An 18,864-nucleotide genomic window follows, 5' to 3' on the forward strand; every position below is an offset into this window, starting at 1 on the left:
CCCAAGCTTCTCACGATTGAAAGCCTGCACAACTAGATTTCGGAGGAAGTTAAACGACTGCCATTAATGGCCCTCGATGGATGGATATGACCTTTGACTTTATTCCCATAGTTTAGAGAAGACCAAAGGCCAACTCAGAGCAAAGTCTGGAAGTTGCGTCAACGTGGCTTAATGGTCTAAAACGCCGGAATGAGGCTTCAGTCAGAGTCGACCTTAAAAAAGCAGCTGCAAATGTTGTCTTTGTTTCTGCAACTCCATTTTAGTTATCATAGGCTCCCAGTAATGTTACAGATTAATTATTGATTAGTAGACCATGGATGCGACAACCCAAACCTAGAGAGCGTGAGCAGAGTGGCGCAGAGGAAGCGTGCTGGGCCCATAACCCAGAGGTCGATGGATCGAAACCATCCCTGCTATCTGTAAGTGCTCTTCATCGGCAAATCAAGGTGCAGTGCTCTCTCTGTCTCGATGCTGTCATACTCTCAGAAGAGCTAGTCTGTGCAGTTGAGTCTTTGGTGCCGCTGTAGAAGCCATGAGTTAATGTCAAATGTTGCTCTTTCTTGATGTAACTCTGTCAAGTAAAATGTATTCTGTTTGTACTGCTTAAGAAAAGCAGTTGGCAGTATGGTTCTCCTGTGTCTGTCCCCCTTGACTTAACAAATACTCCAGGTGTCATTACAGCTCAGTCCTTGACTTGTAAACCATGGAGGAAAACCTCAACTCAAAACAGTGTGGCGTCCTGCCTACCTGACTTGCTGACAGACTGCAAAAACAAGGGATGTCCGTGCGTTTTCAGGTAGTGTGGCCGAGTGGTTTAAGGCTCCAGTCTCTCAGGAGGCGTGGGTTCAAATCCCACCACTGCCACGTGTAATGTTAGCTATACGTCAAGTGATGACCTCGTGTGCTCCTCTCAGTCCGACCTTAACGTTGCATGTCAAGAGCAAATAAAGCTGTGAGACTGTTGTCTGACTGCCTCAGTCAGATGGGCAGAACCTTTTCCACTTTGTAACACCATAATTTGACGTTTCACTTTTCTCTCAAATTTTGAGAGCTAGTCAGGATGCCACGTCGGGCCGTCACCTTGGTAGCTGCGTCTCACCGACGAGGTGGCCGAGTGGTTAAGGCGATGGACTGCTAATCCATTGTGCTCTGCACGCGTGGGTTGGAATCCCCCTCGTCGCTGATGAGTTAGCTTTAAGCTGCAATGGTCTTACTTGTCCTATCAGACCCTCGTGCAAGGAAACATCCCCTCCCCAATGGAAGCGCATCACGCCAATCTTAAGCAGAGGAACAACCGTAGGGTGAAGAGGTTGAATGACATGTGGAGGGTTGCAGGAAATCAAGGTGCCCACTTGTGTTGTATTATGTGGCCTACCACCACAGCAGCTGGTCGAAGCCCACATGTATAGTCTACCACAAGGAGTTGCTGGACAAGCATGAACTAAAAGGAAGCCCCATTACTGTTACTTTGATGCCCGAGCAGCTGTTCCTCCATGGAAACAGCTTCTCCCAAGCATCCCACCACGAAGCCCGCACAACCGGATTAAGGACTAAGTTTAATGACTGCCACTATAAGAAGGTAAGGTTGCTGGCTTTATTGAAGGTTTTGACATGCACCTCTTACATCGAAAGGTGATCCATAGTACGTGGAGTGTGCTGACCCAACGGTGCCGTCTTACTGTTTTTCGCAAAGCGCGTCTCCAACAGAAGAGAACGAAAGGAAAGCATTGTGGAGAATGCGGGCGTCGATCCCGCTACCTCTCGCATGCTAAGCGAGCATTGCATGGCGACAAGCATTGTGGGACAAGCACAAACTAAAAGGAAAGCCAGTGCCGCTCGTTTTGATGATACCCCGGCTGCTGTCCTTCAATGACACGGCTTCTCCCCAAGCTTCTCACGATTGAAAGCCTGCACAACTAGATTTCGGAGGAAGTTAAACGACTGCCATTAATGGCCCTCGATGGATGGATATGACCTTTGACTTTATTCCCATAGTTTAGAGAAGACCAAAGGCCAACTCAGAGCAAAGTCTGGAAGTTGCGTCAACGTGGCTTAATGGTCTAAAACGCCGGAATGAGGCTTCAGTCAGTCGACCTTAAAAAAGCAGCTGCAAATGTTGTCTTTGTTTCTGCAACTCCATTTTAGTTATCATAGGCTCCCAGTAATGTTACAGATTAATTATTGATTAGTAGACCATGGATGCGACAACCCAAACCTAGAGAGCGTGAGCAGAGTGGCGCAGAGGAAGCGTGCTGGGCCCATAACCCAGAGGTCGATGGATCGAAACCATCCTCTGCTATCTGTAAGTGCTCTTCATCGGCAAATCAAGGTGCAGTGCTCTCTCTGTCTCGATGCTGTCATGTCGGGCCGTCACCTTGTTAGCTGCGTCCTCACCGACGAGGTGTACGTGCCTGCCTCTGAGGTCCTAACAAGGTCCTGAACATTTTCCTAACAGGTCTTAAGAGGATCAAAGAGGTCCGAACAAGGTCCGAACATGGCCCCTTTTCTTCCCCATAGGTCAGCAGATCACGCGATGTAGGAGGGGCGTGGCTATCTCTTTAGCGCGGTCGGCCATATCTTTCAGCGCATACACTTGATCGAGCACGGAAAAAAAGGTTTGGAAACTTGATTAACACATATAAATGAAACAATATCTATAAGCCGAATGTTAAACCGCTGTGAAAAAAACAATACACAATTCAATTTTCCGTCCCGCAGCACGTTTTCAACTTATTTTCAACTTTCTTGTAACGTAGCCGCTTTGCTAATGGAGGTTCAGCCTGTCAAATAAGACAGCCTATCAAATGATAAAAATTGAATTGCCAAGTCGTTTTTTTTTTTTAGACTTATAAGGAATTTGTAAACGTCAACAATCAACCATTATCTAAACCGTAATTTAGACATAAGCCCGCTACTTTTTTTTTTTTTTTTTTATGTACGGGCTTTACAATGGTGTGGCTAATTTACTGGCCACCGGGGGCACTCTATAGCAGTAAATGCAAAGTGAACAGACGTGGGGGAAGATTATGCGCCGAGAAGACACTAGTTTTGCATTTGATTCATTTCACACACGAATAAATGCAGCTTTTAAATTAAAGACAAAAGTGTTGATGGCGTGTTGGTGCCGTACTGCCGATTTTCAGGCACAGCTTGAAAAAAAGCGTGTCTATAATAGCTCATGTGTTAAAATTCAGTGGCGCTCAAAGGTCCGAAAATTACAGTAATGGCGTCACTGTACATACCTGCACTGTAATATGGTGATGATGATAATAATAAAATAATAATATAATAATAATAATATAATAAAACTGTATTTATATAGCACCTTTTAACAACATTTAGAAAGTGCTTCAACAATAACAAACAATAATGCAAAACATACATACATACATACATATATTGTATCTACAGCATACTGTTCATACATGTATTTTCCTCAGCTCTTTCTGTCTGTAACATATACATAGCCAGCTTGACATTAACCTGTTTATATCTAATGTTTCAGATGACTAAGACAGGAAAGCCAGACACTTATTGGGCAGATATCTGTACAAAATATGCCCAGGGCCAATTCCACTTCTCGACTGGCAAACGGCCAGGGGCCAAGAAATGGAAAAAGGCCTTAGAAGAAATAGATGCTTGTCCCCTGCAGACCAATACAAAGGATCTGTTTGGGAGAAGCCTTCGCTGTTCCTGTGGATTCCATAAGGTAGGTAAAATTATTTACTAAGCCATAATGAGTCACTGTATCATGTGGATTTATTTATTGAACAATCTTTTTGTACCCCACCCCCCCCACCCTCAGCCAGCAGATCAGTTATCAGGAGCCTGCTCCAGTAAGGCAGGAGAGGTTGAGACGGAGGCAGGGGCTGTCCGAGGAGACGCAGAGACAAGGAGACGCAGCGGGTCCATGGTTGTGCTCTGGTTCCAGAGTTCACCCCACCTGGGAAACCTACTGGTAAGAGAGATCTCAGAGCTACACTGGCAGACCAGAGTATTACATCCCCTCCTCCTCTTTTTCTTAGACACCCCCCTACTCAGAGGACATGCATTTCTTGGGTGCGAAGATTGTGCTGTACATGTAGGAGATGGATAGGTGTGTGTATGTATCTCCTTTTTTCATCTTTGTGTTTATACTGGTTACAGGGGAGCGCATTGCTGTGGAGTATCTATTGGCCCAGACCAACAGAGGTGACCTGCTTGCTCCAAAGCAGATGCCTGAAATCCCCACGCAGGTGCTTGAGGAGGACGAGGATGAGCCAGATGCCACAGTGTGCATGCCAGGTGATCTTGGGGCTGTTGAGCCTGATGCTGCTCTCTGCCAATCAGCTGAGCTTGGGGCTGGTGGAAGTGCTGTGGAAGACCAGGTGTCGTTGGAGGGTGACACTGAACCGGGGCCCCTCGTCGCAGAGGTCAATAACACTTTCTGTAACACCTTACTCGATAAAACATAATATTTAACTGAAGTGAATCTTGTTACATTATAATAAGATAAATGAATGTAAAATCAGAATTACTCCATAATTAGAAACAAGTGTAACTTTATTTGCTTGGTTTTTCTTTTCTCACTATAACTTTTCAGACCAGCCAAAGTGACTCAAGAGGCGTTGTGGGATGGGAGGCATTGATGCCCTAGCAGCATACCTGGTCGACTTAAACCGCACAATCACTGCCTTGTCAGTCAAGGAGGAGGCAGACATCGTTCGCCTGTACACAGCTCTCCATGCCATGGACAAAGCACCTTCAAGGTACAAAATAATTATTGTTTTGTACACCACAATTAAACAAACATTCCATGTAACAAATTAAGCATATGAAGGTCTTTTTTCACTGTTTAGGTACTCCCGAAAAGCCAAGAAGAAAGGACGGGCGTCAGGAGGACGTGGCGTGTACCCAAGAGAGCCAAGTCAAGGAGGAGCACAGTCAGTCGTCATTGTGAAAAAGTATTTAAGTGGCAAATTATTTTATTGACATTTTCACTTGATTGTTCATGACTTTACATCCTTGTTAATCATATCATCTTTCTCTCCACAGGCATACATGACTCAGCCAAGCAGCCCAGGACCCTGAAGTACACCGGTCAGTGAGTGTGTTTGCAAAGAGTTTGAGCAAGCACGAAACAGACCGAGGACACAAGGGGAAAAAACATGCCCATCCCTCAGTCCATTGTTAGTGGGTATAGCCACATCAGACAGCTGCTGGAGGACGAGCAGGCTGTCCGGACCAGACCAGCTTGGTTTGGTGCCGTAAACAACACGACTGTCTCTCATGGTGGTGTTATTTGTTTACCTTTTTCATACAGTCAAGACAGTGTATATAAAGATTTAACCTCAAGAAAAACCTCCAACTATATGCTTGTTAGAAAATAGAATATATAATCCTTAGGGGATAGGCTCACATTGTAAAACAATGACTGTTTGGTTGAATGTTTGTAGGCTGCTTAGGAGGGACAAGAGGAAGGACAGGGACATGCTGCTGCAAGGCACTGTACTCCCCAGACAGCTGCACCTGCCAAGGAATCTCTCCCTGCAGCAAACGCACTTCCTGCCGCCCCTGTGCAGCATGGACATGAAGTTATGACCTTTGAGGAGCCTGAGAACCATGAGGGGGAAGCTTTTTACCCGCCAGCGGGCTCTGGCGGCGAACAGGCCTGTGTCCTATCCACCATTTTTACCTCCCCCGTTCCCTCCACAGTTTGGGCCAGCTCCTCCACAGTTCGGACCAGGTCCTCCTGCTCCTCCACAGTTCGGGCCACTCCTCCTGCTCCTCCACAGTTCGGGCCAGCTCCTCCTGCTCCTCCACAGTTCGGGCCAGCTCCTCCTGCTCCTCCACAGTTACTTGCAGAATCATTTTACATTTATTAACAAAACCTTAATAACCTCCTGCTCCCGCCCTCCTCCCTTCGGACCCTCGCCTCCTCCTGCTCCTCCACAGTTCGGGCCAGCACCTCCTGCTGCTCCACAGTTCGGGCCGGCCGCTCCACAGTTCGGATCAACTCCTCCTGCTCCTTCACAGTTCGGGCCAGCGCCTCCTGCTCCTCCACAGTTCGGGCCAGCGCCCCCTCCTGCCCCACAGTTCGGGCCAGCGCCTCCTGCTCCTCCACATTCGGACAGCACTCCTGCTGCTCCACAGTTCGGGCCAGCACCTCTGCTGCCCACAAGTTCGGGCCGGCCACTCTCCACAGTTCGGATCAACTCCTCCTGCTCCTCCACAGTTCGGGCCAGCTCCTCCTGCTCCTCCACAGTTCGGGCCACGTCCTCCTGCTCCTCCACGAGTTACTTGCAGATCTTTTACATTTAGTAACAAACCTTAATAACCTCCTGTCCTCCTGCTCCTCCCAGTTCGGACCAGGTCCTCTGTCCTCCACAGTTCGGCCAGCCCTCCTGCCCTCCACATTCGGCCAGCGCCTCCTGCTCCTCCACAGTTGACCAGCACCTCCTGCTGCTCCACAGTTCGGGCCAGCTCCTCCTGCTCCTCCGTCGAGCAGTTTCTACTTGCAGAATCATTTTACATTTACTACAAACCTTAATAACCTCCTGTCCTCCTGTCTCCACAGATCGGACCAGGTCCTCTGTGCCTTCCAGTTCGGCAGCGCCTCCTCTCTCCACAGTTTCGGTATCCTGCTTAAGTTTCGCCGCGTCCTGCTCCTCCAAGTCGGACCAGCACCTCCTGCTGCTCCACATTCGGGCCAGCCCTCCTGCTCTCCACATAATCGGGCAGTTCGAGCCCTTGCTCCACAGTTCGGATCATTCCGTCACCCTCGTAATTCGGGCCAGCGCCCTGCCCTCCACTGTCATCAATACACTGCTTTGCTCTGTTTTGTTTTGTTTACTGATAGGTGATCTCTTGTTTTTATTAATCTATCTCTCGTCTGTCTGTCGGCTGATGTTTCTAAATATTGTTACAATGTTATAATAAAGTTTGATCTTTTTTTTTGAGCAAAGAACAGCCGTTCACGTTTTTATTAAATTCTTCTTGAAAAACAGGACGACAGTGAGTGTCATCCATTGTGATTGTCAAAAGTAAAGCCAGAATTACTTGCAGAATCATTTACTTTAGTAACAAACCAAACACTCCTTTGTCTCAAACCACGAAATTTTAAGTAAGTACTTTAATTTGTCAATTTGCAGATGCAATGCAGAATTTGTTTTTATTACTTGTGCTTTTGCAAAGATTTGCCAAATAAAAAGAGGGAAACATGATGGAGAGTTAGTACATTTACAGCTATACATTTAATACATTGTTTTGGTGCAATGCTGCCCCTGACAGTTAGGTTTTTATGAATGTCCAAAGCGCGTGCGGTACAGTGGGGATATTGCCACAGCGTGGGTTTCGAACATCCCAACAAGTGGACATGAAATTAAAGTGAGTAGAAAACATTGTAAAAGTGCAGACGTTTTGTGTAAATATGTGGAAAGTAAAAGTAGGAATGTTTGTTTCTTTTTTTTCCTTTCCCGGTCCCTTTCCCCTTTGTGGCGACCTGCCAGTTTCTGGCCTGCCCTCGAGTCAACAAACAAGGTCGAACATTTTCCTAACAGGTCCTAAGAGATCAAAGAGGTCCGAACAGGTCCGAACACCCTTTTTCCCCTTTCCCCATAGGTCAGCAAGGTCACGCGATGTAGGAGGGGGCGTGGCTATCCTTAGCGCGGTCGGCCATATCTTTCAGCGCAACCCTTGACGAGCACGGAAAAAAAGGTTTGGAAACTTGATTAACACTATATGAAACAAATCTAAAGCCGAATGTAAACCGCTGTGAAAAAACAATACACATTTAATTTCCTCCCGTCAGCACGTTATCACTTTATTTCAACTTTCTTGTAACGTAGCGCTTTGCTAATGGAGGTTCAGCCTGTCAAATAAGACACTATCAATATGATAAAAATTAATTGCCAAGTACGTTTTTTTTTTTTAACTTAAAGGAATTTGTAAACTCAAACAAACAAACATTATCTAAACCGTAATTTAGACATAAGCCCGCTATTTTTTTTTCTTTTTTTTAAGTACCGGGCTTTCAAGGTGTGGCTAATTTACTGGCCACCGGGGGCACTCTATAGCAGTAAATGCAAAAGTGAGACAGACTGGGGGAAGATTATGCGCCGAAGAAGACACTAGTTTTGATTTGATTCATTCACACACGAATAATGCAGCTTTTAAATTAAAGCAAAATGTTGAGGGCGTGTTGGTGCCGTACTGCCGATTTTCAGGCACAGCTTGAAAAAAAGCGTGTCTATAAATAGCTCATTTGTTAAAATTCAGTGCGCTCAAAAGTCCGAAAATTACAGTAATGGCGTCACTGTACATACCTGCACTGTAATAATGGTGATGATGATGACAATAATAATAATAATAATAACTGTATTTATATACACCTTTTAAAACATATCATTTAGAAAGTGCTTCAACAATAACAAAACAATAAGGCAAAACAACATACATACATACATATGTATCTACATGCATACTGTTCATACATGTATATTTTCCTCAGCCTCTTCTGTCTGTACATATACAAGCCTAGCTTGACATTACCTGTTTTAATCTAATGTTTGAAGATGACTAAGACAGGAAAGCCAGACACTTATTGGCATGAATCTGTAAATATGCCCAGGGCCAATCCACTCCTCCGACTGGCAAACGGCCAGGGGCCAAGAAAGGAAAAAGGCCTTAGAAAAATAGATGCTGTCCCTGCAGACCATAAAAAGGATCTGTTTGGGAGAAGCCTTCGCTGTTCCGGTGGATCCATAAGGAGGTAAAATTATTTACTAAGCCATAATGAGTCACTGTACATGTGGATTATTTATTGAACTCTTTTTGTACCCCACCCCCCCCACCCTCAGCCAGCGATCATTATCAGGAGCCTGCTCCAGTAAGGCAGAGAGTTGAGAATGGAGAAGCGAGGCAGGGGCTGTCCGAGGAGACGCGAGACAAGGAGACGCAGCGGTCCATGGTTGTGCTCTGTTCAGACTTCACCCCACCGGGAAACCTACTGGTAAGAGAGATCTCAGAGCTACACTGGCGACCAGAGTATTACAATCCCCTTCCTCCTTTTTCTTAGACACCCCCCGACTCAGAGGACATGCATTCTTTGGTGCGAAGAGTGTGCTGTACATGTAGGAGATGGATAGGTGTGTGTATGTATCTCCTTTTTTTCATCTTTGTGTTTATACTGGTTACAGGGGAGCGCATTGCTGTGGAGTATCTATTGGCCAGAACCAACAGAGGTGACCTGCTTGCTCCAAAGCGATGCCTGAAATCCCACGCAGGTGGCTTGAGGAGGACGAGGATGAAGCCAGATGCCACAGTGTGCATGCCAGGTGATCTTGGGGGCTGTTGAGCCTGATGCTGCTCTCTGCCAAACAGCTGAGCTTTGGGGCTGTGGAAGTGCTGTGGGAAGACCAGGTGTCCGTTGGAGGGTGACACTGAACCGGGGCCCCTCGTCGCAGAGTTTCATAACACTTCTTGTAACACCTTACTCGATAAAACATAATATTTAACTGAAGTGAAATCTCGTTTACATTAATAAGATAAATGATGTAAAAGCAGAATTACTCACATAATAGAAACAAGTGTACATTATTTGCTTGTGTTTTCTTTTCTCACTTATAACTTTCAGACCAGCCAAGTGAATCAAGAGGCGTTGTGGGATGGAGGCAGTTGATGCCTAGCAGCATACCTGGTCGACTTAAACCGCACAATCACTGCCTTGTCAGTCAAGGAGGAGGCAGACATCGTTCGCCTGTACACAGCTCTCCATGCCATGGACAAAGCACCTTCAAGGTACAAAATAATTATTGTTTTGTACACCACAATTAAACAAACATTCCATGTAACAAATTAAGCATATGAAGGTCTTTTTCACTGTTTAGGTACTCCCCGAAAAGCCAAGAAGAAAGGACGTGCGTCAGGAGGACCGTGGCGTGCACCCAAGAAAGCCAATGATAGAGGACAGCAGTCGTCATTGTGAAAAGTATTAAGTGCAAATATTTTATTGACATTGTTCACTTGATTGTTGCATGACTTACATCCTTGTTAATCATAATCATCTTTCTCTCCCACAGGCTAACATACTCACGGCCAAGCAGCCCAGGACCCTGAAGTACACTGGGTCAGTGAGTGTGTTTGCAAAAGAGTTTGGAGCAAGCACGAAACAGACCGAAGGACACAAGGGGAAAAAACATGCCCATCCCTCAGTCCATTGTTAGTGTGTATAGCCACATCAGACAGCTTCTGGAGGACAGCAGGGCTGTCCTGGACCAGACCAGCTTGGTTTTGGTGCCCGTAAACAACACGACTGTCTCTTCATGGTGTGTGTTATTTCGTTTACCTTTTTCATACAGTCAGACAGTGTATATAAAGATTTAAAAACCTCAAGAAAAACCTCCAACTATATGCTTGTTAGAAAATATAATATATAACCTTAGGGGATAGGCTCACATGTGTAAAACAATGACTGTTTGTTTGAATGTTTGTAGGCGGCTTAGGAGGACAAGAGGAAGGACAGGGACATGCGGCTGCAAGGCACTGTACTCCCCAGACAGCTGCACCTGGCCAGGAATCTCTCCTGCAGCAAACGCACTTTCCTGCCGCCCCTGTGCAGCAAGACATGAAGTTATGACCTTTGAGGAGCCTGAGAACCATGAGGGGAAGCTTTTACCCGCCAGCGGGCTCTGGCGGCACAGGCCTGTGTCCTATCCACCATTTTTTAACCTCCCCCTTGCCCTCCACAGTTTGGGCCAGCTCCTCTCTCCTCCCATTGGGCCGCTCCTCCTGCTCCTCCACAGTTCGTGCCAGCTCCTCCTGCTCCTCCACAGTTACTTGCGAATCAATTTTACATTTATTAACAAAACTTAATAACGCCTTCCTCCTGCTCTCCACGTTCGGGCCACACCTCCTGCGGCCCAGTTCGGGCCGGCAGCTCCACAGTTCGGATCAACTCTACGCCCTTCACAGTTCGGCCAGCTCCTCCTGCTCCTCCACAGTTCGGACAGTTCCGCCTCCTCCACAGGTTCCTCCACATTCGGGCCACGGTCCTCCTGCTTCCTCCACAGTTACTTGCAGAATCATGTTACATTTTTTAACAAAACCTTAATAACCTCCTGTCCTCCTGCTCCTCCACAGGTCGGACCAGCACCGTCCTGCTGCTCCACAGTTTCGGGCCGCACCTCCCTGCTGCTCCACAGTTGCGGGCCGGCCGCTCCACATTCGGATCAACGTCCTCCTGCTCCTTCCACAGTTCGGGCCAGCGCCTCTGCTTCTCCTCCACAAGTTCGGGCCAGCCCTCCTGCTCCTCCACAGTTCGGGCCAACGTCCCCTGCTCCTCCACAGTTACTTGCAGAATGCATTTTACATTTATTATAACAAAACTTAATGAACACTTCCTGTCTCGCTGCTCCTCCACAGTTCGGACCAAGCACCATCACGCGCTGCTCCCACAGTTCGGGCCAGCACCTCCTGCTGCGCCACAGTTCGGGCCGCCGCAGTCCACAAGTTGGAATAAACTCCTACCTGGCTCTCTTTCACAGTTTTGAACCAGCGCCTCCGGCTCCTCCACAGTTCGTTGGCCAGCGCCTCCCTCTCCTCCACAGTTCGGGTACCGCACCCTGCTGCCCACATTGCGGGCCAGCAACTCCTGCTGCTCACAGTTCGGAGTCGGCCGCCTCCACAGTCGTGATCACTCTCCTGGCCGTCCACACAGTTCGGGTCCTCCAGGTCCTCCTGCCCTCCACAGTCGGGCAGCTCTCTCCTGCTCCTTCCACAGTTCGGGAGCCAGCTCCTCCATGCCGACAGTTTGGAACAACTCCTCCGCTCCTGCCACAGTGTCGGGCCACGTCCTCCTGCGCTCCTCCGCAGTTACTTGCAGAAAGTCAGTTTACATTTATTAACAAAACCTGTAATACTCCTGTCCTCCTGCTCCTCCACAGTTCGACCCAGGTCCTCTTGCTCCTCCACAGTTCGGGCCAGCGCCGCTGCTCCTCCAACAGTTTCGGACGAAGCACCTCCTCTGCTCCACATTCGGGCCAGCGCCCCCTGCTGACCTCCACGTTCGGACCAGGCACCTCCTGCTGCCCCACATTTCCGGGCCAGCACCTCCTGCTCCTACCACAGTTCGGACCAACTCCTCGCTGCTCCTCCACAGTTCTCACAAGTTCGGGCACGTCCTCCTGCTCCTCCACAGTTTACTGCAGAATCATTTTACAATTTAAGACAAAACTATAATAACCTCCTGTCCTCCTGCTCCTCCAAAGTTCGGACACAGCACCCTCCTGCGCTCCACATTCGGACCAGGCACCTCCTGCGCTCCACAGTTTCGGCGCCGCCGCGCCAAAGTTCGGACAACTCCTCTGCTCCTTCAATGTATCGGGCAGCGCATCCTGCTCCTCCACAGTTCCGAACCAGCAACCTCCTGCCTGCGCACAGTTCGGCCAGGTCCCCTGCTCCTCCACAGTTGGCCCCCCAGCTCCTCCTGCTCCTCCCAGTTTCGGGCCATCTCCTCCTGCTCCTCCACAGTTCGGGCAGCGCCTCCTGCTCCTCCACTGTCATTCAGATAGCACGCATTTTGCTTTCTGTTTTTTTGTTTAGTGTGTACGATAGTGATGTAGTCCTTGTTTTTTATTAATCTATCTCTCTTCCTGTCTGTCTGATTGATGGTTTCTAAAATATTGTTTAACAATGTGATATAAAGTTTGATCAATTTTTTTTTGAGCCAAGAACGCCGGTCACGTTTTTAATTAAATTCCTTCTTGAAAAACAGGACGCAGTGAGTGTCATACTTGTGATTGTCAAAAGTAAAGCCAGAATTACTTGCAGAATCAGTTTTACATTTATTAACAAACCAAACACTCTTTAGTCTCACCAAGATTTACATTAAGTACGTTATTTGCCTCATTTGCAGATGCAATGCAGATTGGGTTTTATTCACTTGTGCGGCACAGATTTGACCAAAGAAAAGGAGGAAACATGATGGGGAGTTATTACATTACAGCTATACAGTTAAATACATTGTTTTTGGTGCTGCTGCCACCTACAGTAGGTTTTTTAGATGTCCAAAGCGCTGCGGTACATGGGATTTGCCACAGCGTGGGTTCAAATCCACAAGTGAAGTAAATAATGTTGAGAAGATAAGAGAGTAGAGAAGAAATTGATATAGTGTATGTTTTTTCTCTTTTTTTCCTCTCCCCCCCCCCCGCGCAGTCCCCCCCCCCCCTTATGCCCCGTTTTTTGGCCGGGTGGTATGGCCCGAGCCTCCAGGGAAAGTAGAAATACGGTATATATGCAGTACTTTTCGATGGGCAGGGCCCTCAAGGCGACACCGTTACGCGAATCCCGATTCTGAGAATCAGCGTTCTGATTTAGACATATTTTATAGTCCCCCCCCCTTCCTCTCCCCTCGCTGTTAAAATGATAAATTATGTTTAAAAGGTTGCAAAAAAAAAAAAAGTTCACTGTTTGGTTCAAATGTATGTTATATACTAAATTAAAACAATTTTCTATAATAAATCCTTTTAATGGATTTCAAAGTGTGTAGGGAATTTATTTAATGACCAATTCTGACTTAGGTTGCCATGTTAAGGGCTAGCTGGACTATTAACCCAGATGCGACACACAAGGGAGCAACATAGAAATGAAGTAGAACTAGTTTATTGTTTTTTTGAAGGCAGGTTTGGTCGGGGGCGGACAGGGATACACAAGGCAATCTCCCCAGGAGGCTGGAGCCAGAGCAGGGCCTTGGTGGACCAGGCGAGGGCAACAGGTTCGGAAGTACAAGGGCTGGAGAGGCTGAGCAGAGCAGGCTACAATTCTCCAGGGGAAGATCACAAAAAAGTCACACAGAAAAAACTCATCAGAACAATATCGTGGGCTTGATGCCAGTAACTAACAGATCAGTGGCTACGACCTGGCAAGCGTGGTAGTGGCAGGCTGGAGTAATAAGTAGTTGCAGGATGATGCAGGATTGGTGCAGCTGGTGGTTCCTGCTCTCTCCTGCTCAAGCACACCGGAAACAATCACACACAAGACGGGGGCAGGACATTACCCCTGAGGTAGAGTGGCAGAGGCATAGTAACATCTTGAGGCAGTGTGCACTCAAAAAAATATTGACCCTAAAAAATTAGACTTTATGTGATTTAATCACATGACAAGTTGCATGTAAATTCAATCACATGAACTTTAAGTAATGCCAAGCCTATGGGTACATGATTTAACCATGTTAAGGGAATGGTAAAATAGTTAAATATGGTTTATGGAAATTCGTAAATAAACTGTAACGTGGACAAATGGACTCAGTTAAGGTGGATTTTCACTTAAGTTTATGTGATTGGAATTAACATGGAAAATTGTCACGTGATTAAATTGTCCACGTGATTACATAAAGTCTAATTGTGTAGGGTCAATTATTCACATGCCTGAATGTTAATGCGAATAAAGCGTAAGGGAAAGGTCAAATAACCTTCATGTAATTATCATATAAAGTTAATGTGGACACATATAAACCTACATCAAAAGGCTGTTTAAATCTTTTTTATACCGCCAAAAACCACAGCAATCCAAAACGACTGACTGTAAGTTTAAAACGACATATGTAACAACATAAACATGACAAAGAAATGTGCTCATACAAAACACAGGATCTACAGCGCTTAGTGCAAATGGTTTCAACTTTTTCACTTCTGATGAACTCAAATGTGTATTTGAGCGCCTGTGGATAGTTTGAGATTGAGGGTGTTTGTTGGAAAAAACTACTTTGTCACGCCGAGTTGTTTGATGCAGAAAATGAGGCAGACAGAAGACGTTGATCATTGCAAACATTTATTCACCTTTCTGCAGATGGCGGAGATCACACTTACAGCAAATACATATGCTCAAGCGAAAGTTTGAGGGAATCTGTCTTAGTCTACGTTCTTTGGTATTATACTGTGTGGATTCGGCACCCCTCCATTCATTCCTGGTTATCTTAACCAGTGGTGAGCTTCACGATGCAGAGCTCTGTCCCTTCTTGATTAGCAATGTTGTCTACCCAATAAGATGCCTGTAACTTATTTCCTGTTAATCTGCTCTGTTGACGGTTAGTAGTCTCACGTACGGTTATTCACTTATTTTGCTATCAGTGGACACCCATATCCCTAAGTCTGGTTGAAAGAATAGAGCGTGATGGAACAATGTGCTAAACTGCTCTTATGCCGCATCCAAATTCACCTTTTGACACTGAAAACAGCCATAAACAGCATAACAAAAGCCTTGTAAGCACACACATTATTTGATACCCTTATTAATTCCCTGAGTGAATTGGTTGTAATTATATACCTATACTACTCACACATTCGTTGGACTTGGTTAATTACATATTTGCGCTTTAGTTACTTTTATTCCATGGATGGCTGGTTTGTTTGTGCTGTTACATCCTAGATCCACAGTTAAATGAGTCCAAATAGCAGAACCCATCCATAAGAGATGCTTCTGAGTTTTTTCACCCTGAACAGCTCACACCTCGATCAACAACCTCAACAGTCCCTCTGGCTCCTCCGCGTCATCAGCACCTTCCTGCGAACCACATAGATTGCCCCATGGTGGTATGTGCAATCTGCCTCTGGGCTTCTTCACCACTGAGGTCCGGAGAGTGGAAAAACAATTACATCATTTTCATTTATTGAATTGCTTTCTTTTATTGAAATATAAATGTCAAAACGTCAGTAACTCTGAATCAAGATGGAGCAGTCCGCACTTAAGTATGCACAGGGCTCTGAAGTATGCAGTCCCTGTGGACTTCAATGGCTACGCTGCAAAAAGGAAAATGAAAACTTGCAATTATTAACCTTATCTGTAAACATGTGCATGTTAGTCTCATCAAAAAATCGCTTTACCAAGTAGGGGTTGCAAGGTACATGTATCATATTGAACCGTCACGGTTCGTACGCGCATTTTTTTAACGGAGAATACCGGTACAAAATTTTGAGGTTGAACTCCAACGCGGAACTAATCGTTCACGAGGGAGTTCTTTCAGGACACATTTAACCTTGCACTGCAACTCTGATTGTCCTACTCTAGCGCTTCGAACTCGCCTTCAAATACAACCTCTGGTAGGTGTAGTTGTGGTTGTGAGGTATAAGCGAGTGACTCGGCGCGCCACAGGAGTTAGATGACCACCTGCATCATTTAAAGTCAGTGGGGTGGGATCAGTGTTAATTACGTGAGACTAACGAGACGAAATATGTTCATCAAAGAGCCTTTTCCTTGGACGATGACGAGACGAACACATGTTTCTAAAAACCTGACGAAAAATGTAAAACAGCTTGCAGGAGAAACCGGCGAGAGGACAGTGCAATCTCAGAGCATAAACCGGGCCTTAGAGTGGGAAATTATAATAATGTTGAATTAAAAAATAGATGGTGTGTTAAATGTAATCGTGGAAGTGGTCACACAGAGTAATATTGTTTTTTGAAATGTTGTGTAACTAGTATAGTGTTTTGTAGAATGTGCAGGTTCAAGGCCTAACACACAAAGAGAAGAGACGAGGGGGGTGCGTGCACTTGAGTTTGTTTAGAACTGAGAGCAGAAACGAACATCTTACTAGACGGTTGTGTCAAAGTTCACGATGCCGGCACCAGACAAGTACTCCCCGCTAAGATGCAAACTGTTCTCAAGGAAGAGTACTAGCTATGGAGCAAAACCACAATAAAAGTGGCTGTTTAAGAGAAATGACGCATGAAAGGACTTGTAGATGTATAGTGACGCCCAAAAAAAAAAAAAAAAAAAAAAAAAAAAAAAAAAAAAAAAAAAAAAAAAAAAAAAAAAAAAAAAAAAAAAAAAAAAAAAAAAAAAAAAAATGACATATGCTTTGGATCGGTGTTTGTGTGTGTGTTAATAAAACTTAGCCAGAACGTTGGGACCCCAGAACTCAGGGCAGTCGAGAAGGTGAACAGGCCGGGGGTCGGGTACGATTCAGAGGCTGGTTCTCCTTTGGCAAAGGTGAAACGGAATCTGTCATTGTCTCCTTCATTTCAGACAATCTCTCTGATTTGTATTCAGGTCTGTAGGCATTCGGGGTGGTGTTGGCAACACCAAACATTTGGGGGCTCGTCCGGGATCAACTGTGAAGTTGAAGCAGACCTGAACGGGTGAAAAGCATTAGGCGTCATTGACTTAAGGGACCAGGTACGAAACGGACAAGAGGACACGGGGCCGGCAACAAAAGGGAAGCAAAACTTGATCTGGCATTGACTACTACTAATTGAAAGTGTCCGAGGTCCATTAGTAACTTCTCGCCTACATATACATGTGAGAGATAGTGCGGACTCTCGCCGGGTGGATGAGTCAAAGAAGAACACAAAGACATAAAACAGGAAGGTATTGAACGAGTGAAATGAGAAAATGCTGGAGCACTTACAGATAGCAGAGGATGGTTTCGATCCATCGACCTCTGGGTTATGGGCCCAGCACGCTTCCTTGCGCCACTCTGCTCACGCTCTCTAGGTTTGGGTTGTCGCATCCATGGTCTACTAATCAATAATTAATCTGTAACATTACTGGGAGCCTATGATAACTAAAATGGATTGCAGAAACAAAGACAACATTTGCAGCTGCTTTTTTAGGTCGACTGACTGAAGCCTCATTCCGGGTTTTAGACCATTAAGCCACGTTGACGCAACTTCCAGACTTGCTCTGAGTTGGCCTTGGTCTTCTCTAAACTATGGGAATAAAGTCAAAGGTCATATCCATCCATCGAGGGCCATTAATGGCAGTCGTTTAACTTCCTCCGAAATCTAGTTGTGCAGGCTTTCAAAGCGGGGGCAAGCCGTGTCATTGAAGGACAGCAGCCGGGGTATCATCAAAACGAGCGGCACTGGCTTTCCTTTTAGTTTGTGCTTGTCCCACAATGCTTGTCGCCATGCAATGCTCGCTTAGCATGCGAGAGGTAGCGGGATCGACGCCCGCATTCTCCACAATGCTTTCCTTTCGTTCTCTTCTGTTGGAGACGCGCTTTGCGAAAAACAGTAAGACGGCACCGTTGGGTCAGCACACTCCACGTACTATGGATCACCTTTCGATGTAAGAGGTGCATGTCAAAACCTTCAATAAAGCCAGCAACCTTACCTTCTTATAGTGGCAGTCATTAAACTTAGTCCTTAATCCGGTTGTGCGGGCTTCGTGGTGGGATGCTTGCGGAGAAGCTGTTCCATTGGAGGAACAGCTGCTCGGGCATCAAAGTAACAGTAATGGGGCTTCCTTTTAGTTCATGCTTGTCCAGCAACACCTTGTGGTAGACTAACATGTGGCTTCGCCAGCTGCTGTGGTGGTAGGCCACATAATACAACACAAGTGGGCACCTTGATTTCCTGCAACCCTCCACATGTCATTCAACCTCTTCACCCTACGGTTGTTCCTCTGCTTAAGATTGGCGTGATGCGCTTCCATTGGGGAGGGGATGTTTCCTTGCACGAGGGTCTGATAGGACAAGTAAGACCATTGCAGCTAAAGCTAACTCATCAGCGACGAGGATGGGATTCCAACCCACGCGTGCAGAGCACAATGGATTAGCAGTCCATCGCCTTAACCACTCGGCCACCTCGTCGGTGAGACGCAGCTACCAAGGTGACGGCCCGACGTGGCATCCTGACTAGCTCTCAAAATTTGAGAGAAAAGTGAAACGTCAAATATGGTGTTACAAAGTGGAAAAGGTTCTGCCCATCTGACTGAGGCGGTCAGACAACAGTTCACAGCTTTATTTGCTCTTGACATGCAACGTTAATGTCGGACTGAGAGGAGCACACGAGGTCATCACTTGACGTATAGCTAACATTACACAGTGGCAGTGGTGGGATTTGAACCCACGCCTCCTGAGAGACTGGAGCCTTAATCCAGCGCTTCGCA

General features: G+C 46.2%; 1 protein-coding gene and 4 non-coding genes across 5 annotated transcripts; 3 read left to right on the plus strand and 2 right to left on the minus strand.

Moving 5' to 3' along the window:
• The first annotated feature begins 1,100 nt into the window (after positions 1–1,100).
• Positions 1,101–1,180, plus strand: trnas-gcu (transfer RNA serine (anticodon GCU)). Its single transcript has one exon. It is a non-coding gene; the product is annotated as a tRNA-Ser (tRNA).
• Positions 1,181–2,227: 1,047 nt separating this feature from the next.
• On the plus strand, positions 2,228–2,299 carry trnam-cau (transfer RNA methionine (anticodon CAU)). The gene has a single exon. It is a non-coding gene; the product is annotated as a tRNA-Met (tRNA).
• Positions 2,300–2,549: 250 nt separating this feature from the next.
• On the plus strand, positions 2,550–4,743 carry LOC109139207 (uncharacterized). Its single transcript, XM_027276489.1, has 5 exons — positions 2,550–2,615; positions 3,506–3,709; positions 3,806–3,958; positions 4,147–4,412; positions 4,583–4,743. Exons 2-5 carry the CDS (start codon positions 3,506–3,508, stop codon positions 4,626–4,628), a joined length of 669 nt encoding a protein of 222 aa, XP_027132290.1. The 5' UTR covers positions 2,550–2,615; the 3' UTR covers positions 4,629–4,743.
• Positions 4,744–17,383: 12,640 nt separating this feature from the next.
• trnam-cau (transfer RNA methionine (anticodon CAU)) lies at positions 17,384–17,454 on the minus strand. The gene has a single exon. It is a non-coding gene; the product is annotated as a tRNA-Met (tRNA).
• A 1,029-nt stretch (positions 17,455–18,483) lies between these two features.
• On the minus strand, positions 18,484–18,565 carry trnas-gcu (transfer RNA serine (anticodon GCU)). The gene has a single exon. It is a non-coding gene; the product is annotated as a tRNA-Ser (tRNA).
• Positions 18,566–18,864: the final 299 nt, after the last annotated feature.

Source organism: Larimichthys crocea, unplaced genomic scaffold (genome assembly GCF_000972845.2).
Source record: "Larimichthys crocea isolate SSNF unplaced genomic scaffold, L_crocea_2.0 scaffold392, whole genome shotgun sequence".
NCBI lineage: Eukaryota > Metazoa > Chordata > Actinopteri > Sciaenidae > Larimichthys > Larimichthys crocea.